This window comes from Euprymna scolopes, chromosome 5 (genome assembly GCF_053919585.1).
Source record: "Euprymna scolopes isolate OS-2025 chromosome 5, ASM5391958v1, whole genome shotgun sequence".
NCBI lineage: Eukaryota > Metazoa > Mollusca > Cephalopoda > Sepiida > Sepiolidae > Euprymna > Euprymna scolopes.
In genome coordinates this window covers 17,037,036-17,063,330 of record NC_136486.1, presented here as the reverse complement: position 1 = coordinate 17,063,330, position 26,295 = coordinate 17,037,036, and the positions used below count along the sequence as shown (strand labels likewise).

General features: G+C 36.6%; 1 protein-coding gene across 1 annotated transcript in view; it reads right to left on the bottom strand.

The window, feature by feature from the left end:
• The window catches only part of LOC145276711 (ADAMTS-like protein 3), a 583,334-nt gene that overhangs the window by 396,938 nt on the left and 160,101 nt on the right, over positions 1-26,295 (bottom strand). Inside the window, exon 2 of the mRNA XM_080127906.1 lies at positions 8,211-8,381. Within this exon, the coding sequence (XP_079984032.1) occupies positions 8,211-8,381 (171 nt within the window). The remainder of the gene's footprint in view (positions 1-8,210; positions 8,382-26,295) is intronic.

The following is a 26,295-nucleotide window of genomic DNA, read 5'->3' as shown; positions in this document are numbered from 1 at the left end:
TAAATTTTGTCTAATAAATTCTAAAAAAGGGATTAAATTAAAGAAAATAACAAAGTATATTATGTATTTTTAACTGGCCTTTCCGATGCAGCAATCGGATTTTAGAAAAAATAAATAACAAAGGAACAACAAACATAATTGCAAAAAACCCTTGTTCAAAATTATTGGCACGATTTATTTAATAATCAATTGTATAGCCTTTGGCCTTGATTACCTTCCCCAGTCGCTTTTCATAGTTTACAACCAAGTTGTTGCACTCTTCAGTAGTAATTTTAGCCCACTCTTCCTGACAATAATCCTCCAATTGAATAAGATTCTTAGGCTTCTTTTGCATTACCCTCAATTTTAATGTTCTCCATAAATTTTCAATTGGATTAAGATCTGGGCTTTGTGATGGCCACTCCAAAACATTAATATGATTGTCCTCAAGCCATTTCTTAGTCAGTTTAGCCGAATGCTTTGGGTCATTATCTTGCATGAACCACCAACGACGACCAAGTGAGAGCTCTTTAGCAGAGTCTTTCAGGTTTTCATCCAATATTTTAACATAATATTCCTTTTTTATGCTACCTGTGACCTTAACAAGTCGCCCTGGTCCAGAGGCAGCAAAGGATCCCCAAAACATCAAACTGCCTCCACCGTGCTTCACTGTGGGTATGGTGTTCTTAGGCAGGAAAGCTTCGCCAGATTTTCTGTAAATATAAGACACTTTATTATGGCCAAATAACTCTATTTTCGTTTCGTCAGTCCATAGAACACGTTTCCAGAATGCAACATCTTTATCAATATGACGTTTTGCAAAGGCTAGCCTTGCTTTCAGGTGCATAGGCTTCAATAAGGGTGTCTTTCTCGGACGACATGCTTTTAAACCAGCTCTCTTCAAAACTCTACCAACTGTATGCCGAGATACATTCACTCCAGAGGTGCTCTGTTCATCAACAATCTCCCCAACAGAGATCCTTGGGTTTTGTATTACTTGTCGAACAATTTTCCGTTCATCTCTTGGGGAAAGAATCCTTTTTCTCCCTCTACCCTCTAAACTCATAACGTGGCCTTGCGATTTGAACTTGTTTATTATGGCTCTAACAGTGGATTTGGGAAGGTTTAGCTTCTTTGAAATCTTATCATAGCCCTCCCCATTGGTATGGCATGCTACAACAAGCTTCCTGACGTCTTCGCTGTGTTCCTTAGTTTTAACCATGGCGATTGAAAATTATAATTTAGTCACTTATAATAGTTTAAATAAATCGCTATCTAAAAATTATCTGAAAAAAATAATTCACTAAATTAGCGTTAAACAAGTATAATATGGCTATAAAAAAGTTCAGAAATCACGTAAACCGGAAATTGATTGATATTATACTGATACTAAAAGAAAAACAAAGCCGTGCCAATAATTTTGAACAAGGGTTTTTTGCAATTATGTTTGTTGTTCCTTTGTTATTTATTTTTTCTAAAATCCGATTGCTGCATCGGAAAGGCCAGTTAAAAATACATAATATACTTTGTTATTTTCTTTAATTTAATCCCTTTTTTAGAATTTATTAGACAAAATTTAACTTTTATTTTACCGTGCCAATAAATATGATCATCACTGTATATATATATATATATATATATATATATATATATATATATATATATATATATATATATATAGTGCCCTGCAAACGTTTATAATACACATTTGAAACAGTCAGTTTTTGTATGTATATCTAGCTTAGAAAATAGTGAAATTATAATTAGCAAGGACACAATCAGTAGAACCCTTCACCTTAAAGATATCTTCTCTAGATCAGAAAGAACAACCCCCCTTCTAAAGTCCAAGCATGTTCATGCTAGGCTTGATTTTGCAAATGAGTATGCAAGCAATCTTCTAGAGTTTTGGCATAACGTGCTTTGGTCAGATGAGACCAAAATTGACTTATTTGGCACTCCAAAAACACCGAAAGTTTGGAGAAAAAAGGTACTGAATACCAGTTAAAAAACGCCATTCCAACAGTAAAATTTGGAGGAGGATCTATTATGGTCTGGGGTTCTTTTAATGCAGGAGATGTAGGAAAATGGAAATAATAAAAGGAAAAATGAATGGAGCACTTTGTAGGAGTATCTTGGAGAAAATCTTAAAGAAAGTGTGAAGTTGCTCAAATTGAAATCAGACTGGATCTTTCAACATGATAACGATCCAAAACACACTGCAAAACTCACACAAACTTGGTTTAATTCAAATAAAGTGAACGTTTGAAACTGACCTAGTCAATCTCCCAATCTCAACCCCATAGAGAATTTATGGGGAGAATTGAAATTACGGGTCCATAGAAAAGAACCTTCAAATCTGCGAGAATTGGAGAGAATTTGTGTGGAAGAATGGAATAAAATAACTCCAGACGCATGTAAGAAGTTCGTAGGAGATTACTCTAAACGTCTGCATGCTGTAATCAACAATAATGGTTATGCTACAAAATACTAGATATTATTTTGTAAATGTGTTGGAAACTTTTGCGTTGCTAATTATTGAGTTTTCTTTTCGCGTTGTGCTAAATTTTTTTCCCACTGTTCCTAGCTTAGTCTCAATAAATTTCTGTTTATAAAAAGTTTTATTACCATTTGGAAGCTAGAAATACAAAACCTGACAGTTTCAAATGTAAACTTTTGCGGGGGGCTGTACATATATTTATTTTTACTCACGTCCACCCCTAACAAAGCATATCACCACGTGGACTACTGGGCTAGTATTTTAGACCATTTTTAGGAAAAATAAAACAAGATGTTGGTTTACGTTACATTTAAACTTCTGCATGTCAATACAGACAGAAAAGTGTTTAGCAGGAATGGAATACAAATGTCTAGCTGTTCGAAGGAAAAAAAAACTATTAAAATAGAACGCTTTCTGGCATTTAAGGACCTAAACAGTGAAGGGGTGAGATTTTGTTGCTAAGCGGGTGTGTCGGAGCTATATGCGTCGAGTGGGTAAAAAAGATAAATGCATTTGTTGGAGAACTTTGGATTCATATATATATAATACCATTTCCAAAGATTTGCTGACAATATATATATTGTATATATATATATATATATATATATATATATATATATATATATATATATATATATATATATATATATATATATATATATAATACTATTTCCAAAGATCTGCTTATAATATATATATATATATATATATATATATATATATATATAAACTTACAATATATATATATATCGTAAGCAAATCTTCGGAAATAATATTATATATATATATATATGTATATATATATACATACATATATATATTGTCAGCAAATCTATGGAAATGGTATTTTATATATATATATATATATATATATATATATATATATATATATACGATGTTCAAACATTTGCTTACAAAAAATTTAATTGATAATTTTGTTATGATGAAATGGCAAGAACAACGGAACAACTGTCAAAATTACAACTCTTCAAACCCAAACCCCTACTAAAACAAGTCCGATAGCCATTAGTCGCGTGCTCTCGTGTAATGAATGAATGTGTTAATGTAGGATTGACATGAAATTCTTAAAGATAAACTAAAATGACCGAAAAATGGGCTAAAATGACTTAAATAAATAAAAAGTAAATGACTTAGATTGACTTTAATTAACTTTAGGATGAATTGAATGACCTTAAAAATGACTTGAATGCTTAAAAAATAACTGGAATCTTTCAAAAACAATTTAAATGATCTGGAGAATGGCTTGAATAGCTTTGAGACTGACTGGTTGTAAAGTGGTGATACTCGGGAGGAGGGCGGTGGAGCACTCACTCAGCTAGCTAAGAGGCTAAGAATAAAATTACACTTGACGGAACTGCGCGTTCCACACCGAGGCAGAGAACACGTATTCAAATTTGGCTACTTTTCGTACACACAGACTTGCTACATGTATCCATCTTATGTCAAATGCCGCGCGATGTAGCCTTTTTCTATCACATCTGATCTTCACCCGTATTTGGTGTTTAAAGAAAGCGATCAGATCCTGATTAGAAAAAGACAACACCCCTCCGGCCATCTTGCAGACGCGACGTCCAAATTACCATTCTCGCCACGGCCAGGATCGTAATGTAGACCATTTGTCTTTCCCTGTCTCACGGCGGCCTCACGTTGTCAACGACATTGGATATGGTAATCGGGCAAGGATGCTCGGGATCGATGCGAGCCATCACCTCGCTGACATATGACCAGTACCGGCGGAGTTCGTGGCAATCGAAGAAAGCGTGATCAGTCGTCTCTACGGCTATTGTTCCACAACGGCGACAATCAGGCGACTCCAAAACACCAGAAGTGCATTGTATGTTGTTAAGTGGGAGTGCATTTCGGGCTAATCGTCAGGTCAGAGAGAACTCCGAATTATTCAGACCTGTCCGCTCACCCAGTGTCTTCCTCTGTCCAAAAAGAGCGAGGACAAGAGTTCGACAAGAGCTTTTAGGTGTTGTGCAGGCAGGGGAAGTACGCCCAGTCGGTTAAGGATGAAAGGGAAGATGTATGTGGCGCACGCCTCGGCTCTACCCTTTAAGGAAAGTATCCTAGGAAGCCACTAGTTGACTGCAGCTTCCACCTTTGACCGTACCTCCGACCAATTCTTATCAAGCTGGAGACCCGGTCCAAACCACACTCCAGGGATCCGAACTGGGCCATCCGTCCAGCTGAAGGGCGCCGGGAGGTTTGCGTTGCCACTCCAGGCGCCCAACCGCAGTGAAACCGACTTACTGCGGTTTATCTTGGCCCCCGTGATTCTTTCGTACTGTGGGAGTGCCTCCGACACGATCTCAATGTTTCTGAAGCTCGACACGGATACCTTGGCAGCTGAGCCGTCAGGCAGAACCATTCCGCGCAGGGCCGAATTTGCCTCCCCACGTCTCAGCTTGTGGAGCAGAGGCTCCAAGACCAGGACATAAAGCAGGGGCGACAGCGGACAACCCTAACGAACCGACCAAGAGATAACAAAGGGGTTCAAGCACTTTCCGTTGCTTGCACGACACCCATGGGCTGTTGATACATAACGGAGATCCACTTGGAAAAGTCCGGTTTAAAACCGGCGGCCTCTAAGACAGATGCCAGGAAACGATGGTCGACCCTATCGAACGCTTTGGACTGATCTAAATTCATCAGCGCGGCTTCCGTGTCGTCATCTATTCTCCCCTCTAGGATCGTGCAGATTAATGCGAGTTATTCTGAACCGATCTCCCTTCACAGCATAGTTCTGTTCCGGTTCAACCAACTCACCGATAACAACCTGCAGCAGATTCGACAGGATCTTGACCAAAATCTTCAACTCTATGTTAAGCAGAGTTATGGGCCTGTAGTCTTCTATATCTTCCCCTCCATGCCCGTCACTGTCACCTTTCTTCAGCAATGTGATCCATCTCTTGGTGACTTGCCCTGGGATGGATCCCTGAGCGAACCAATGGTTGAACACATCCGTCAGAAGAGGCAGAAACATGGGCGACAGCCTCAAATACAGTTCGTATGGTAGACCATCGAGTCCCGGCGATCTGTCACAGCTGACCTGCTTCAGCGTAGTAAAGATCTCCTGCTCCGTCACCCGGCCCTCGCAACTAGCCGCTCTAGCCGCCTCAAGGCGGGGAGAGTCAGCCAAATAGTCGCTAAACTCAAGGACCAGGAGATCGGGCTGCTGCCTAAAAAGCTCCTCGAAATGTTCTCGAAACCCTTCGGAGATTTCCCGAGTCGATTCCAGTGTGCGTCCATCTGGATGTCTGACTTTCGCAATGTATTTGGCCGAGCCACGCCTGGAAACCTCATGGTGCACGTCTGCATCAGAATTGACTGTTTCATTGCTTATCTTTCTAAGCATAGCTTTAACTACTTGGCCTTCGTAACGCTCGCTAGTCTCGCGTAGAAGGTCCTGCTTAGCCAGTTCCTGACTAACCTTATCACCACCCCCGTAGCCCAGGCTAGTTTCTGCTCTAGCTGCTTCTTAGTCTTGGCCTTATCTAGTGTGAGGCGCTGGGCATACTTGACGGAGAAGCTTCTGATCTTGACTTTGAGACCTAACTACCACTTACTCCCGGTAACCGCCCCCGCTAGTGCCTTTTTAATTAGATCTCTTAACTGATCTTGGAAGTCTTTTATCTCCAGAATGGAGGTGTTTAACTTCCAGTAACCCGCTTACTAAGGCCTATTTCCTAGCTTCAGCCGGGCCATAACTATTTTATGATACTTCTAGCCTAGCCAAGTGAACGTGGGACAGGATAGGAAGTCTACTTCGCCTCTCTTAACTAATATCCTGTCCAAATATGTGTTGGAATAGGCTGGAACGCTATTGGTCCACGTCCACATCTTCCGCCCCGGATGCTCGAACCGAAACCTATCGACCAGACTGCATCTAGCCATCAGATCAGCTAGGCTGGACTCGCACCTCTCCGACCCTCTAGCTTCGACTCCTACCTTATCTATCTTGGAGTCTAACATGGCGTTTCAATACCCCATTAGCACTACCTGCTTCCGACAATCTACAAACGCGTTGAGCTGACCGAAGAATGAGACTCTCTCACGAGCAGAGATGGGTGCATGAACCGCGACCACCCGAAACACAGAATCTTTTACGGCAACATCGGCCATGACCAGCCTGCCCTCCGCATCCCTATGAACAACATGTGGGATGCGTCCACATATGGTATTTGCTTGCAGTATCTGCCGGAACAGATACTACACTTTGATCTTGAAAAGGGTATTTATTTGCTCCCCCACCGAGCAAATTAGGCACAAGGCCGATTTTTAATGTGAGAGGTGAAGGGGAAATGGGGACCAGCTCCCCGGGGAATAAGGGAGCTGGATAGTGACAATTTGTATGATGAGTTGTCCCTATATTGACCAAGGTCTTATATGTGGGGTTGCTCCCACATATGGTCTTTGCTTGCAGTATCTAACGGAACTTTGATCTTGGCCAAAAGGCCAAGAAAAGCTTAAAAAGCTAAGAACAGCATCTATTAACAACAGACCTTTGATCTTAACCAAAAAGGCCAAGCACAAATGTGTTACGGACCGACCGACCAACCGACTGACCGAGCGACTGACGGAGTGACTTATAGAGTCGCTTGCACGCGACTAAAAATAATTACCAGAATCCAGAAAACCACGGAGAGTGAAAGTAGTTTTGTCCCGATATCACATAGGACACACACACATAACCTACATCTTTCTGCTAAAAAGAGAAGACCCTCCAGAATGCTTGGCGTGTTAAGAACGCTTTACGGAAAATCACTTTCTTTAAAATTGTAGCAATCTCACACATGTCCGTCAATGTGAACAATATAAAAGAACTATTTGAAAAAGTTCATCTTTACACAAAGTTGACATTTCTGAAAAATAAAGTAAACTTATTATAGTAAAAAAAAAAAAAAAAAAAAAAAATCGTGCAAACCTTTTACCACTGGCAACGCCCGCTTCAGAGAGTGAAAGAAGAAGAAGAGAATGGCCACTGCGTCTATTTATAGACTAGAGATCATGGGAAGAGTATGAAAATAACTTTGGACGGTTTTGTCCTATAAAAAGCCTGTATTTGGGAGAGAGGGTGTCTTTTTTGTTTGGCAGAAGCAATTGCTGTCAGAAGTGCATTGGACTGCAGGATTGAAGAGTGAAAATTGAGTTGTGGGGTCATTGTATTTAACCACACTTATAAAAAAAAGATATGATTTTAATTCAATCCAATCTGAACCTAGAAACAAAAAATCCCACAGTAACTAATGATCCAAAAAGTTTACTTGATTTACTGAGCAAGTCAAAATATCTAACCTATATCATGCAAAACAATCCAAATTACAAAACCCGGCATTAAATAACCAACAAACAAGAAAGAAAGAAAGGTTGATATTCCGTAAAACAAAAAACAATCAAACCAAAAACAACCAAATCTTTCTTGTAATTTTTATACGATAGAGGCTCTTATTTTTTCTTAGCGTCTTAAAATTTGATCACCGTTCGTCATAGTCCGACGATTTACGTCAACTACGGGACTATACCGAGGCAACATTCATTGAAACGCGGGCCAATAAATATAGAAGTATCCAATTATGGCTTTATAAGAAATCCGCAAAAAGGAGAAGACAAATAAAAGACACAATATCTACTAACATTATTATATTCATAGACAAGGTTGTCGTGACGCGTATTAATCTATAGATGATGTAAAAACCGTGCTGATACACACCTCGTTATTACACGTGACATATTGAATGGCTTCACCCTGGCAGTCATATTGAAATATAAAACTGGGAATACATTTGCGTAGCCGGTATGATGAGCCACCGCCACAAGTCCGTGAACACAAACTCCAATTGCTCCAATCGGACCAATAATCTGCTTGGGAAGAGCAAGCTAACTGAAAAGAAAAGAAAGAAGGTTTATTAAGCAAACACGAGCAACTATTTAGATTACACGGAAGAAAAATATTAATTGACAGATTAGGAAAAAATATGTTAGCATATTTAAAAAACATCACGTAAATTGATCACATAGCATTTTAAGTAAGAAAATCAAATTCATGCGTAAGCGAGAAGGATCTGTCTCGTGTTGCCATATTGGAGAAACAAGTCAACAACAGTTTAAACTTGCGTAATCTGCCGTGTAAGGCTTATAATTTCCAATCGTTTGATTTAAATTGTTTAAAAATGACTTTCTTTATTAAAGTAAAAATACTATATCAATTTACGAGATTTTGGATGTGTCTATAGTTTTGTTTTTTATAAAAGCGGAATTTAACACAAAAGTTGGACAGCCGAACTCGGGAATTTATTTTGAACCAAATCTTTTTATGTAATCCAGGTAAGTCTATATTCTGTGAGCGATCATCTTGATTTATCAAATCAAGATAGCCACTCACAAAATATAAGCTGACGTAAATTTTCTGTTTTTCACGATTTTTTGCATATTACAGCATTGTGTAATTTTTTCTCTTTAAAAACTTATTATTTTTTCTGACGAGTGCGCGAAAGAGATTATTCAATGTGGATGTACCGATATTGATTTTTCCCCGTGATAGAAACGGATCTGCATAATGTACTGAAATTGTTATCTTTAGAGAATGATTGGTAAGATCAATAAAATGCTTGAACTTTGGAAAATGTGCTTGATATGCACAAAAGGTGAAAAATAATCGCAAAAGCGCACTTTTTAACAAAACTTATACACACACACATGCGCACACACGCACACAGATTTTTATGGGTACATAATTTTATAACACTTTTGAGAAATACCGAACGTAGTGCCATAATTAATTACTGAGGGTTTAGGTTTTTTTTTTATAGTTTAAACATAAACCATTAAGAAGAAACTTTAAAAAAGAAAACCAAAATGCACTTCTAAAATATATTTCTTCTAAGCATAAATTAGATAAAACGGATAAATGAGGGGTGGGGCAGAAAAAACTCTATCGAGACGATGTTTTCTCGTTCGTTGGTAACGTTAATCTTGAAAAGATTTGGCTGAAAGACGTCTCGACAGGGTTTTTTCTGCCCCACCCCTTATTTATCCCTTTTATCTAATGTATGCTTAGGAGAAATATACTTTAAAAGTGTATTTTGGTCTTCTTTTTGAAAGATTCTTTTTAATGGTTTATGTTTAGACTAAAAGAAAAAACAACAAAAAACAAACTAAACCCTTAGCAATTAATTATGACACTGCGTTCGGTATTATTCAAAAGTGTTATAAAATTATGTATGTCCACACGTAAATAGCCTGTTTGGTTTTCTTTGTTATTGCTCCTTTTTGATTAATACGCCTTATAAATTATGAGTGACACAGTGGTTTAGTCTACAGATATTCAAAATTTGTTTAAAAAAAGATCGAGTGTAAAATAACTTATACACACTTGATAATGGAAAACAGCACCGTTACCACGAACCCCTTCAAGAAAATGTATTCTAGCCAATAGTTTTACATTTAAGCTGTGAACTAAATATATTTTAAAGCAACAACACAATAATTATGACGTAAATGTTAGATAATAATACAATACGAATACGTGTCAGCCTATTAAATTACCAATTCATTTAACGGCGACCAAGTCGTTGTGCTCTCAATATGAAACTCGTAATGATAATTAAACATTGACACTCCTCAACACTCACAGGTAATATAAATTCGAATAAATGCACAAAAAATACGGCCAAGTCTGCTGCAGAAGGTGGGTCCCGATTAGAGGGCTAGAAACTTCTCACGCATTGGTATCTTATACTTCTGTGAAGCCACAATTCGCCGATACATCAATTATCATTGACAGATCTCGACTGGCGGGCTAACTATTAGTCTCTCTCTTTTGAACAGCGCTTACATGTAACGTTGTCTGAGAACCAATACGTTGTAGTTTCAGTCGCAAAGTATACAAATAATACAAAAGTATAACTCGCTGTTTTCTTTGTAACAACGGAATTCATTGCTTCATTGTTACGTTATCCTTGTGGCGTCCCTTATGCGATCATTTTCTCGAACGTCATTCAGACCACCTCTCACGTGATCTCGAACGTTATCCTCGTCTCTTACATGATGTCCTTTTTAATATCTTTACTTTTCCCTACTAAAGACGTAATTTTGCATATATTTGCACACACTCGTTCGAGCAATATTACACATAAACGAGCCTCTCACTAAATAGGTCTTACGCTGCCTTTTTGCTCAATCTTCTGAACCATCGGCGCATTGTTACACCCATGAAATTGTTTTACAAATACTTCAATTGAATGTGCTCGGATGAACTTGCTTCAAGTGTGCCGCCATCAACATAAATACACTAAACCAAACCGACAGTCAACAAAATTCCACCCCTTCAATATAGAAGTAACCAGATGTCGGGAAGCTTTCTACTCTAAAAGATTCGCTATTCTATGGAATTCCTTCCGTGTTTCTTGACTGTGCCAAGACGCAGATATTTAAATGTAATGTGAACAAGCATCTTACTACAAAACTACCCACTTAAGATGTCCCTATAAATCTGACCGCTAATTCAGAGCAGGTCCCAACCCCTTGGTACAAGTGTGGCTTTTCTGGGATTAATTTTAGTAAAAAAGAATTTATTCAGATCCCTTGAAATGCGACTTCCTCGCGTCAATCACTTTGGTTTTTTGGTGCTGTCCAACTCTTCCATCGAAACACTTATTACACGGATATCGCGAAAAATGTCTCAATTAATACAAAACGAGACGGATCTTTTCATACAAGGAAATCTAATCCCAACTGTAATGACTTAATGCAAACCATAATTAACGTGCAAACTGTAAGCGTAGAAGTTCCGAATTACCGCTGAGAGAGTCAGTTTAAAACAATATGTTTGAAATATTTGAAATTCCTTCTTTCCTCATTACGTATTAGATTCTGCTGTGTAACAATCCACGGTTCCAGACAAGTGTATTACTGGGTCTTGGTAACAATAAATTAGAACTGAAATCTAAAAATAATTTGAGACGCGTGACAAACTTGTAAACATGATTGCGTTGGGATGCTTGGAGGCAAAACACCCGACCGTTCAAAAACCGAGGAGAAAGGGAACATATTTATAGTTTGCGTAGGCAACGTCAGCAAAAACGAAAAGAAGTTCTGAAAAAGAGCACTTTTAGAGACAGAAACAAACATGTAGTAGAAGTGAACGTAAGTATTTAATAATCGCTTCAATAAACACGTATTCAATTTTTTATGAGCAAAGAAAGAAGTTCAATCTTTTCAAAACCTTATAATCTGTACAATTTTATATTAAAAAAAACTATGAATCTATGTATGTGTGTGGCTTCGTTCCCTACGGACCCAAAAACGGTTGGGTCGATTTTTATGAAATTTCACACGAAGGTACTGTATGTGCCTGGCAGTGTTTTATATAGGTTTCTATCGGAATATCTTCGATGATTATCGATAATCGATAAACAAAATAATCCGATGAAATAAGGAACAGGCGATTTTGACCAAAGTGCACTTGAGAAGATTTATTACCACACGAAAGGCTTGACACACAAACCACCATTAGGTTCTTTGATATGACGGAAGTGCGTTCGAAATAAATGTTTCCGTTTAAAGCACAATTGAACCATGATACTTGACTTTTCATTCTAAACTTAAATTGAAACCATTATCTAAATATTAAGGCTATGCATATAAAATCATCAGAAAATTCTTAAATATTACATAGGCACGTTCGAAATTAATATTTCTATTTATACCGCAATGGAAGCATAATACTTTACATTTACATTTTAAACTTTAATTCAAGCTATTATATACAAAAATAAATTTATAAAATAAACAGTAGGTTCTCTACAGTGCAATGTAGACTACAATGTATTGTTGACAAAGTCACTGCAAATAACATGTGAAGCTTCCTCCTGGTGTACTGTTATGGGGCCACAACAAGAGCAGGCAATCAATCGATTTGATTAAAAAATAATGAGCGATTTCATCGATTTCGATGACAATAAAAATATGGGAGTGTTACAGTCCTTTTCGCGCTCATCTAGTAGAGGTCTGCTTATTGATCTCTCTCCTGGGTCTTTCTATCCTCCTATACATTGCACGGCTATTTGATATGATGCAAGTCGTATTGCCTGTACAATTTTGGTAGATTATTATTATTATTATTATTATTATTATTATTATTATTATTATTATTATTATTATTATTATTATTATTATTATATTATTATTATTATTATTTACTCACTAGATTTCTCCTTGAAACAACTTGTGGTGTTCCTTGGAAGCTGAGTGACAAAAGTCTCTCCAGATTTCTAGTACTCTCCAACTATTTCGATAACCATTGCAAAAGAATTAGCATTATCGCAAACGCTTACCATTGATTTCTCGTTAGTAGTGACCGTTGGACTTCACTGGAATTTGGGTTGCAATAAACCTCCCTGAAGCCGTTTCTGTATGTCTAGTTTGTGTCTGTAGTTTACGTGTGTTAGTCTCCGCATTCAAGGAGACGTTGATAAACGAAATCAGCATTATTATTATTATTATTATTATTATTATTATTATTAATGGAATGAGCAGCGAGAATGATTTTTCCTTACGAGAGGCGTGCAATAAGTAATGCCTCTGACCCACTTCCGGCTGTCTTATCTGGCTGTGCAATGATTTATATCTATACGTGTTATGTGGCAAATTACAGCTCTGAACTAATTGTGGTTTCTGTTTTACAGGTGTTTGAACTGAGTCAGGTGTGAAATGAAGCCTATTGAATGTCAAGCAGTGATCCGGTTTTTGAATTTGAAAGGAAGCACACCACAGGAGACTTTTGATGTAATGAAAGAAACTTATGGTGATAATGCCCCATCATATGACCTTGTAAAACGCTGGCATCGTAAATTCAAACATAGCCGGAAGTCTGTGAAAACGGCTCCCAGACTTGGTCGCCCCCCCCCTTCATCATTGATGAGGCATCTGTCCGTCAAGTTGAGGCTTCCATTTTGGAAGATCAGCGTATTACTATTCGCCAAATAGCCCAAGATGTGAAGATTAGTATAGGGTCTGTGGAAACTATCATTCATGACCATTTGCATATGCATAAGGTGTCTGTCAGATGGATTTCCAGGTTGCTCACACTATTCCAGAAGCGAGAACGCGCCGAGTGCTCGAGGATGAATTTGGAGATGTGTCAAGAAGATGAGTCAACATTTTTCAAAAGACTGGTTACGTAGGATGAAACCTGGGTCCATCACTATGATCCAGAGACCAAAGCCCAGTCGATGCATTGGAAGCACTTGGACTCACCACCTCCAAAGAAGGCAAGGGTGCAGCCCTCCGCTGGCAAGGTCATACTCACAGTCTTCTGGGACCAGGACGGAGTAGTTATGGCAGATTTCCTGGCAAAGGGTACCACAATTACAGGAGCCTATTATGCTTCAATTTTGAGGAAGGGAAGCTATCAAAATCAAGAGGCGGGGCAAGATCAGCAAAGGTACCCTCCTCCTGCAAGACAACGCTCTGGTCCACAACTCGCATGTCGCCAGATCAGAAGCACGGGCGTGTGGTTATGAAATTCTCCCCTATCCTCCCTATTCTGCTGACCTTGCACCCTCTGAATTTCACCTCTTCCCAGCCATGAAGTTATTTTTGAAAGGAAAGTGTTTCCCAGATGATGCAGCCTTGATTTATGAAGTCACGTCGTGGTTGGAGGACCAACCTGGGATGTTCTAAAAACAGTCTCCAGAGCTGCATCAAACGATGGGAGAAATGCATAACTGTGGGTAGTTCCTATGTAGAGCAAGACTAATAACTGTGCCTAGTTTCGTTACTCTACTGCTAGGGGAAGTGGGTCAGGGACATTACTTATTGCACTCCCTTCGTATGTCCCAATAAACACGAAACAATCTTATTTGTGTATGTAAATAATAAATAATTAAAAAAATTATATATATATTAGTAATTATATATATATATATGTATATATATATATATATATACTATAGACTGTAATAGGCAGTGTCTATATGAGCCAAGTCTCAGTAAAATATACTTAAAGTTGATGTACTCGGAGTGTCGAAGTTAGCTCAATAAGTGTAATTACCTAGAGCTATATAAATAGAAACGGTTGAGAGATTAATAATTGTGAAATAATCAATCAAGTTTTCATAGGAGGAAACAAAAAAAATCATATTATATGTACGGTCGTTTCGGGAACGATATCCTTTTATTCATTCGATATTTACAAATAAAACCATCATGAAATAGGTGAAATATTTCGTGATATCTTCTCCTCATCAACATAAATGAAAGGGAGGGAGTAAAAGGCACCAAATATTAATAGCTTATTGAAGTATATATAGTTTGTGAACTTAGAATTAAAAATAATATTTTTTAAAGTGGAATTTAATTCTTTTGTTCATATGATTAATATTGGATATATGTCTATGTGATACAATTAAACTATTGTGTAATGATTTTTTAATTGGTTGAATCGTAATAGAAGGAAAAATAATAGGAAAAATACTAATTACATTTTTGATTTTATACTTGGATAGGATTTTTATAACGTAGAAATTGACTATAAGTATGAAAAGCTGGTTTAATAGTATCAGTATATATATATATATATATATATATATATATATATATATATATATATATATATTAGCAAAAGTACCCGTCGTTGACTGGGTTCAAAAACAACCTATAGAAAATGGACTCTGATTTATGAAAGTATGATAGGTTATGAAAAGGAAGGGTTGTAAAGAGATAGCTTCGAATTTGGGGGTATAAAAACCAAAGCAAAATATGATGAAAGTAAAAATAAAATAGATGAACCCCATAATTTATTATACCATACCTGTTCACACTGAAACACTTATCACAATATTCTGTGGATCTATATTAAAAAACCTTGTTAAACTTTGTGACATATTTCCATTCTATGGAGGTCAGGTGCAAACGAACACCCCATAATTTTATTATACCATATTTCTTCAAAATGAAACATAATTATCAAAGTATACTTACGCAGATAGTTATGAAAAGTCTTTATTAAAGTTTGTGTCTATTTCTATTCTATTATACCATCCCTATTTAAGTTAAAACATACTTATCAAAGTATTCTTATGTACATCTATATCAAAAACATTTCTAAACGTATTTTTTTAATTTGAAAATTTTTTATTTCCATACTTTGTCGACCAGGCGCGAATGCAGACCCCACAATTTTAATGAACCACCGTTCTGCCAGATCAAACATACCCATTCCTGTGTCTAGATACATCTTCTATTATATGTAATCAGCTTTTTAAAATAGTCAACCATATAGGAGCCTATTCAAGACCACACACACACACACACACACACACACACACACACACACACACACACACACACACACACACACACACACACACACACACAGAGACATTCAGCTTTATATATATATATATATATATATATATATATATATATATATATATATCAAGATTAGCTGTTAATAGGAATATACTGAACTAAGAAATTCAAATATTAGACGCTTGTTGAAATTTACCGACCAAAAACCTCTAAGTTATAATTAAGTTCGTTAATCGTACCGGATGTTACGTCATACTGATACTTCAAAACAGCTGCGAAGGAAATGGATGGTGGCGCGAAGAACATGGAAATGGGAATTTTTGGAAATTGCAAAAGAATAAAAGATAGAAAATGCACAGAAGATATAAAGAAATATAAGACGTTACTCATATTTCTTTTTGTCTTCTTGGTAAAACAAGTAGAAAAGAAAGAAAAAATACAGAAGGAAAAAGGAAACAGAAAAAAACGAAAATAAAGAAAGAAACGGTGGAAGAAAGAAGGCAAAAGACGACATGGTTTTAAATAAAGGATGAAAGAAAAAGTTAAAGAAAAGTACAAATATAAATTAGGAATAAAGAGGGAAAAGAAGAATTGAAAGAAAAAGAAAAAAAATGGAGAAAGAAGGAGTAAAGAGAGAAAGAAGAATAAATGTGTGTACAGGAAAAAGATAAATAGAAGAAGTAAATAAAATGAAACAGAAAGAAGAAGAAAAAGAGAAAGAAGAAGAAGTAGAAGAAGAAGAGAAAGACGAAGAAGTAGAAGAAGATGAAGAAGAAGAACAAGAAGAAGTAGAAAAAGGAGAAGAAAAAGAAGAAAAGAGGAAGAAGAAGAAAAAGAAGAAAAAGAAAAAAGAGGAAGGAGAAGTAGAAGAAGAAAAAAAAGAAGAAGAATAAGAAGAAAAAAAGAAGAAAAAGAAGAAAAAGAAAAAAGAGGAAGAAGAAGGAGAAAAAAAGAAGAAAAAGAGGAAGAAGAAGAAGAAACAGAAGAAGAAGAAGAAGAAGAAGAAGAAGAAGAAGAGGAAACGCAGTTTTAACATGTCTTTACGAATCGAGATAATGTCAGACCCAAACGCCGATTTTCGACAATCGTTTCCTTAGATGAAAGGCGCTGGCAATCATTTAGAATCCTTAAAGCACCATCAACACCAAGTTTCCCCTACACCGGACCTCATTAATAACGAATACCAGAAGTAACAATCTTTCTTCCATTGTCGCATCCGTTACTATTCTACCAAGAAGGATGTGGCGGTGCTATTTGTATCTATTACAAGGAATTTCGCGGGTTTCTAGCTTTTGTTTGCGCAAAGGCAATTTTTCAAAAATGAAGTCTCATTTACGAAATCTGAGTACCTGAATTACAACAAAGAATTTTATTTGGAAACATATTTAAGAAACGCACACATTTTTATCGCACATTCACACAAGTTTTAATAGCACATTCATACACATATTTATAGCACATTCATACACATATTTATAGCACATTCATACACATTTTATAGCATATTCATACACATATTTATAGCACATTCATACACATTTTTATAGCGAATTCATACACATATTAATAGCACATTCATACACATATTTATAGCACATTCATACACATTTTATAGCATATTCATACACATATTTATAGCACATTCATACACATTTTTATAGCGAATTCATACACATATTTATAGCACATTCATACACATATTTATAGCACATTCACACACATTTTATAGCATATTCATACACATATTTATAGCACATTCATACACATTTTTATAGCGAATTCATACACATATTTATCGCACATTCATACACATATTTATAGCACATTCATACACATATTTATAGCACATTCATACACATATTTATAACACATTCATACACATATTTATAGCACATTCATACACATACTTATAGCACATTCATACATATACTTATAGCACATATGGCATGGATAGATTATCAGAAAGCATTTGATAGTGTACCCCATTCGTGGATACTAAAATGCCTTTAATTATATAAAATCCACCCGACCATACGAGACATTTTAGCTGCCCAAATGAAGGAGTGGCAAACATCCATTACCTTTAACCATAACGGGGGAAGGATATCCATCCCAAATATAAGAATAAAAAAAGGAATCTTCCAAGGAGACAGTTTATCTCCTCTACTACTTTGCTTGGCAATTGATCCTCTAAGTAAGCTTCTAAAGAACTACCAAGGTGCTTATAATCTAAGCTACAGCCGCCAAAGAGAATCCTCCAAGTTAATAAACCATTTATTTTTCATGGATGATCTTAAGCTTTATGCTAGCTCGGATAAGGATTTAGATAATCTACTGAAAATTGTCCACACTTTTTCTAATGACATCAAAATGAAGCTCGGGTTGGATAAGTGTGCTATGTGTACTCTGAAAGCTGGCAAGAAGATATCTACTGAGAATATACAGCACGATGAAAATAGTGTAATCAGAGAACTGGATGAACAGGAAACATACAAATACCTCGGCATTGATGAAAACGAGTCCATCCAGCATTCAAAGATGAGAGAGAAACTAAGCCAAGAATATTTACGCCGGATAAGAAAAATCTGCAAAACTGAAATCACAAACAAGAACAAAATTACGGCAATTAACCAACTTGCCATGCCAGTACTAACATATAGTTTTGGCATTATTGACTGGCTTCAGAAAGACATAAATTGGCTTGACACAAAGACAAGGAAAATGTTAACCTTGTACCGAGTTATTTATCGAAATCAGTGCATGCCTCGTTTGTACCTACCCAGGCGAGAAGGAGGTATGGGACTCTCGGAAGTCAATCATCAACACAGAGCCACAATCGTCAGCATAGGTCAGTACATAATAAGTTCCTGTAACCCCAAGCTTATGAAAATTAAAGACCATTATCAGAATCGAGCAAGTAGTACAACATCTATAACACAACTTGCCACTCATTTTGGAAAAGATTGCCTTACAAATGATACTGAGAACCCAAACAAGCCTGCCACTGACATAGCCCAGAAAAGTCGGAAAAAATACACTAGCCAGTTCCATAGTGTTAAAACAGAAGAATGGAGCAACCATAAACGGGCAAAATACCTACCGACTGAACTATCCCAAGAATATATTGATAGGGATGGTTCCCTGGACTGGCTCAAAAGAGGATCCCTCCATTACGACCAAGAGAGGTTGATATTGGCTGCACAAGACCAGGGCCTCATGACAAACGCCTTCCAAAAGATGTGTGGTCTAAGCAACAATACTAAATGCAGGTTCTGTAGCACTGAGGTTGAGAGTGTGGGCCACCTGATTTCTGGTTGCAAAGTCCTACTTGGAGATGGTTATTATACAGATCGCCATAACGGAGTTTGCAAATACCTTCACTGGAAGATATGTAAGAAACTCAACATTCAGTGTAGTAAAAAATCCTGGGAACATATACCCGAACGAACAGTTGGGAATGACAACTACACTATTCACTATGACTACATAATCCCTACTGCTACATATCTAGAAAACGCAGCTGTTAAACCAGATATAGTGATTTGGGACAGAGAAAACAAAAAAAGCGACCGTAATAGAGGTCAGTATACCCAATGATACAGGGCTTAACAGAGTTGAGAGGGAAAAGATAACAAAGTATCAAGGACTTATGTATGATATGAAACGAAATTGGAAATTAAAAGACGTTTCAATTATACCAGTCATCATAGGAGCAACTGGGCTTATGAAAAAGAACTTTAAAAAGTACATAGCAAGCATACCCGGTGAACCAAGTGCAAGTGAAATACAAACGATTGCACTGAAAGGGACGGCTAGAATCCTGAAAAGATCTCTTGGTTTGACTCACTAAAATAGGGGTAAATGTCAGACATCTGGTTGGATGTCCCATCCCCTAGAAGAAAAAGTTTAAGAAAAATGAAAAAAAAAGAATAGCACATTCATACACATTTTATAGCACATTCATACACATTTTATAGCACCTTTATACACATATTTATAGCTCATTCATACACATTTTTATAGCACATTCATACACATATTTATAGCACATTCATACACATTTTTATAGCTCATTCATACACATTTTTATAGCACATTCATACACATATTTATAGCACATTCATACACATTTTTAGCGTTATAATTAAATTCAACAAAATTCTGTTCAAAGAGTGTAAAGCCGTATTTCTTAACTTATCCATTTCTGATATTTTGACTCGCTTGGCTTTGTTTCACGGAGCATTGGTTTTCCTGATAACTCATGTGCTTTGTGAAGGTTGCCAACATTTCTACAGAAAACGGTTATATGGAATCGAACATGTTTTGCTAAGTTGACATTTCGCACCAGTAATCAGCCATAATCCTCTGCAGTTCTGACGGTGGAGTAGTTTGCTTGTTTCCCGTTCACGACCCAAAGGTGTTAATTAGTGTCGATCTGGTAATTTTTGTAAAAAAGTTTTATGTTTTAAGTTTTTTTTTATTATTTGGGAGTATCCATTTATCAAGGCCGAAAGTGACTCGAGGGTACGGATAAATGAATGTAAGGTGGTAATGTGGTAATCGTTTATGGTGTAAATTTGGTAAATTTGGATTATTTATCGGGACGGCTCAACGATAGCTTATTTACATAGAATTTTAAGGCTACGGTTGTATTATACAGGGAAGCAAGCCAGCACAACAGTGTTTCATAGACGGGCATTTCTATGAAAGAAGCTTTGTTTTGCGTTTTGATTTAGGCACAGTTACAGAGTGGGTGAAATCGTATATATTAATTGTAGCTAGTGGAATTTTTTTTTGTGAAAGTTTGGAAAAGGGGGACTATAGATTGGAGTTCAGTCGAGTATTTTCCATAAAATTAACGATAGAACAGAGAAGGCTCATAATGTATCTTATGTGGATTGCAGGAAAGAAAGGAAACGCATCACTTACTAGGTTTCGAAGTCGGTTTTGAATTCTATCAAGGCTGGATAAGGCGCGTTGAACAGCTCCTATTCAGATAAGACAACGGTACTCCATTTAAACATTTATAGGTTAGGCGTTTTCGTTTTCTGTCATTTCAACCCTTTTCGAATAAATTAATGCCCAATAAGGTTATTTCAGTAAAAATATTTTACGCTTCAAATTGTTTATATCTTCAAATATTTATTCACGGTGTTTGGTTTGTTTCTTTGGAAAAATACTTTTGCGTTTGGATTTGCAGAATATGATTAAGTTTAGCAAAAGGAAAAGGAAATAGAACTATTAAGGAAGATAGTGTCTTTAGACAGTTTGATCTGTTAGCAACAGTAAACAGACGACGGAAACAACTGAATATACCGTCATGAAATCAATCGAAATCTTGTTGTGTGAGTCTATATTGTATCTCAGAGAGTACATATCTCCGCCCAAACATACACGTATTCTTTACAGAAACAAGACTAATTTTTCTTCTTCTTTGAGTATCTTTGAAGCATGTGATCATTTACATTTTTATTTTATACGGAAAGGCCTTTCAAGCTGCTGGTGTTCCGCTTTCGCAGATTATTGGGTTGATTTTTTAGCCTCATGTGATTATAACAACATTGTATTCCAGTTCTCAGTTGGTTAGATGTCGGCAACTAATCCAGGGTTATTTTCAGCCACATTAAGTGTTCACTATCAAATGCAGTCTAACCCAAGATCATATTCTAGAGATAATTTGACCTAGAACTCTCGAGTTCAATCTCTATTGAACATTTAATTTTCGTGATTTTTTTACAAATACTTCCACGAAATATGTCCAGACGAATTTAATGTACCGATACACAAACCACGTAAATACCATATTAATTAAATTGACTAATAGAAAAATACCTCTTCGTTATATGGTGATAAATGTTCTACTTCAAACGCTTCTTAATTTGGACCGATTACATTTGGAATTTCCTCCCTGTTTCCTTTTTCCCCAATTCTACAAACGTGGAGAAATCAAAATGTAATATGAACACAGATCTTTCTGCAGAACTCTCAACCTGCAATGCCCCCCCCCTTTAAATTTGTGGCCTCTTACATTTAAGTGGATATATTCCTTATTTGGGATTAATAGAAGTACACAACAAAGACATGGAACGCAAAGTAATAAAAGTCTCCACCAGCGTTTTAACTAAAAAAGGTAAATTCGTCATTCACAAATGGTTACGGGCTACAACAAAAGACAGAAATCACAAGAAACGAAAAATAAGAGACAATATTTCCATTTCTTAGTAAATCATGGTGAATCGATAATTAAAATGGTCAAATTGACCAGTTAAAGTTATCATCATCGCAACTCATACGCAGATTAGAAATGCCAGCTGGACATGCATATTTTTCTCTGATGGAAAAAAATTTGATGTGGAACAATTTGGACAACGCAATTTCGAGACAAATTCAAAACGAGCATTTGACTCGTGAAAGCAATGGAAAGCGATTAATAACTTTTACAATTACAAAATCTCTGTGCAACACTCTCTACGAAATATACGATTAATGTATTTGATTACTTGATACCTAGGGCGGCTCTAAGCTTGGGTTGGTTATCAGTTTCCTCTGAAAGAAGAAGTTTCTAGGGATTATTACATTTTCAAACTACCTCCAGTTGTATATATATCCTGATCAGGAGAGATGTCGTTAGTTTGTTCAGATTTTTTTACAGGAATGTGTACCCGTTTTCCCGCGTGCAACACCTAATATGGCCAGATGGTCTCCTATCTGGTATTTATCAGATTAACAAAGTAACCTCCAGTGATCTAACAACTAGTGTGTCAACGTGATTTTGTTGCAGTGTATTTGATTACACTAGAAGAAATATGTGTTGTCGGTACTACGGCTGTTAGTAACACATCGCACAATGATTCCCGGGCCTGACACATAGATGACGCTAATGATAAAAATTCCACGTGGTTTCTATAAAGTATTAACCTTCAAATAGCAAATTAAAAGCAATTGAGCCAAATAAGATTATATGTTTAAAAATTACAGTTATTTAAGTGAAGCTATTGTTGCAGATTTTCAAAATAATGGAAAAATCTTAAATTAATGTGTTGATAAAGCATTACTTTCTGATGAAGAAAATACTGTTCAATTAAAATGATGACTTTGGAAACCATCCGTATGAAACAATGGCTTCGTCTCACTACTTTATCTTTTTCATATAAGAGACGTTGCGTGTATATTTCAGTACTATCACTACTTATAAAATAGGTACTCGACAGAGCTCCAATCTGTGGTTCCCTCCTGTAAAACATTAGCAAAAATACTCGCCAAAAGCTTCCTTCACACCCTATCGAAGACTAGAACTAAACGAAAATTCTATGAGCAGTTTCTTTCCCAGGAACCCAATACCGTGTGACTGTTTCCTGACTTACTATAACATGGTCTTTTCGAATCTAATGTGAATAGATTCCTATTGAGTCGGTCTCTTAAATAATGTATGATCTACACAAGTTCCACCATAACTGATCCTATTGCCTCACCGTACTTCACCTTTATCCTACAGTGACCTCACGATTTTGATAAGTGGTGACCTTCATAGTAAAATAAAGGTCATATGTTGAGTTTAAACGCGGCCATACAGGTAGAAATGGTACTGAACCTCCAGGTCCACAAATTCAGCAATTGTCCAGGAAACCATAAAAAGATTCCACAAATACATTTTGGCCGATCGTAAATCGAAGTTGTGTGAAATAGAGGATTTGAAAATATCACCATTTTTCATGAACATTTATAAATACGAAATGTAGATGACGCATTTGCATAAACAATCAATTCGAAAACTCTAAAACAACGGATTTTTAAAGAAGCGTGGAAATCAGTGTATGAACGTATGTTGTTGAAGAGTCAAATTTTACTTAACGGTGGTTAAGTGGTTAACGACACGGACTGATGACCTAGGTGTACCAAGTTCGAATCCAGTTCGTTCCGCAAAAATCACTTTCACTTAGGATGTTGGCAACCTTCTAGTGTAAGTATTCTATGTCTTTCTAAAAAGAATTCTGGTTAGAAAAAATATCGGGGAAACCAATGCCAACAATAGACTTGTCACGATTTTTCATGAGCATTTGAAAATACGAACGCCATGTTTAATGTGGAAGCCGCATTTGCACATAAACATTAATCAATACGAAAGCTCTATAAAAAGCATTAACTTTTTAGAAATCAGTGTATCAACGTATGTTGTTGAATAGGCGAATGTTATTAAACAGAGATTAAGTTGCTAACGATACGGACTGATGACTCGGGTGTAATAAGTTCGAACCCAGTTCGTCTCATGTAGGATGTTGGCAACTTTTTCGTTGTCTCCCCATTAGTACTCAATGTATTTATAGAAATAATTCTGACAAAAGCAATATCGGGGAAACCAATACCAAAAATAGACTCTTTGAATTTATACAATATGAGAATGACTTAAAAACTGTTTGATAAGTTAAACCATTAACTTATTATTATTTTTTTTACACGGTGGTAACCACTTATCAAGGCTCGGAAGCCACTCAGGGATAAGGGTTATTGCAAGTATAGTACGTTAGTGCGGAGATTTAATGAAGTGCTAATTAAGAGGGCGGTTCGTTAGGAATTTGTTAACGCTGGACTTAAAGACATCCAAGTTGTAGTCAGGTGGGAAGCAGTTAGACATAACAGAGTTCCACAGGCGTGCAGTTCTAAGAAGGAAACTTTGTTTATGGAATCCACGTTTTGATTTAGGCACAGATAAAGAGTGGGGGAGATTTTTCACATTGGATTCAGCTAGACGGGTGTTTTTCGTGAAAGATTGGCGAGGGGGGACCAGAGATTGGAGTCCAGACGAGCACCTGCCATGGAAATAACGATAAAACAAGGATAGGCTCGCAGCGTCTCTTCTTCTTATTATGTGAGGTGTTATGATTAGTCATGGTCGCTAACTTGTTCTTGATGTGTCGATTTATTATGTAGTTTGTCCCTTATTACTAGAGTGCGTTTACTGTCAGCCGGTGCTTCTAAAATATTATTTCCGTACATAAAACGAGAGTTGGTGCAAAAAAATTAAGGTTTTCTATAATGGCTCCTTTATATTTATGGGATGATTCTATTCCGAAATTAAATGAGGCAATTATTTTTAAGCAGTTTATTTCGTAGTAGTTAGTAAAAATTATTAGATTAAATTGTACTAAATGACATGCCCCGCGATGTTAACGCTGGTACAATGTACATACGTCTCGCAAACGGATCGTTATAGTAAACAGAAGCTTTTTTTTTTAAACTGCACTAAGAGAATAAAGTTAAATTCTGCTATTAATTTGTAGAAAATGGTCGATATTTAAACGGTTAAGCACCAGAGATGATAGGTACAATAAAAATAGATACACTTTTTTGCAATTATAACAGAGCCGATTACGCTGGGTAAGGAGCAGCAGTCATATGCAAATAACCAAGCCGGTTGCGCGGCGTAACAGCAAAGATAACATTAACACACGTGTTCGGAGAATATGTAATCGAGACGTAGATGATTCGAAACGTATACGAGACGTAGACGATTCGAGACGTATTCTAGACGTAGACGATTCGAGACGTGTTCTATAGGTAGAGTATTCGAGACGTGTTCTAGACGTAAAGGATTCGAGACTTATTCTAGACGTAGAGGCTTCGAGACGTGTTCTAGAGGTAGATGATTAGAGACGTGTTCTAGACGTAGATGATTCGAGACGCGTTCTGGGCGTAGAGGATTCGAGACATGTTCTAAACGTATATTATTTGAGACATGTTCTAGACATAGATGATTTGAGACGTGTTCTAGACATAGATGATTCGAGACGTGTTCTAGACGTAGATGATTCGAGGCGTGTTCTAGACATAGATGATTCGAGACGTGTTCTAGACATAGATGATTACAGACGTGTTCTAGACATAAAATATTAGATAAGTGTTCTAGACGTAGGTGATTCGAGACGCATTCTAGACATCGAGGATTAGAGAAGTGTTCTAGACGTAGAGGATTCGAGATGTGTTCAAGACGTAGATAATTCGAAACGTGTTCTAGACATAGATGATTCGAGACGTATTCTAGACGTAGAGAATTCGAGACGCCTTCTAGACGTAAGTGATTAGAAATGTGTTCTAGACGTAAATGATTCGAGACGTGTTCTAGACGTAGGTGATTCGAGACGTGTTCTAAACGTAGATTATTTGAGACGTGCTCTAGACGTAGATGATTCTAGACGTTTTCTAGACGTAAATGATTCGAGACGTGTTCTAGATGTAGAAGATTCGAGACGCATTCTAAACGTAGAGGATTCGAGATTTGTTCTAGACGTAGAAGATTAGAGAGGTCTTCTTAATGTAGAAGATAAGAGGAGTGTTCTATACATAGATAATGCGAGACGTGTTCTATACATAGATGATTCAGAACGTGTTCTAAACGTAGGCGCGTACTAGATGTAGAAGATTAGAGGTGTTCTATACTTAGAAGATTAGAGAAGTGTTTTAGACGTAGATGATCCGAGACCTGTTCA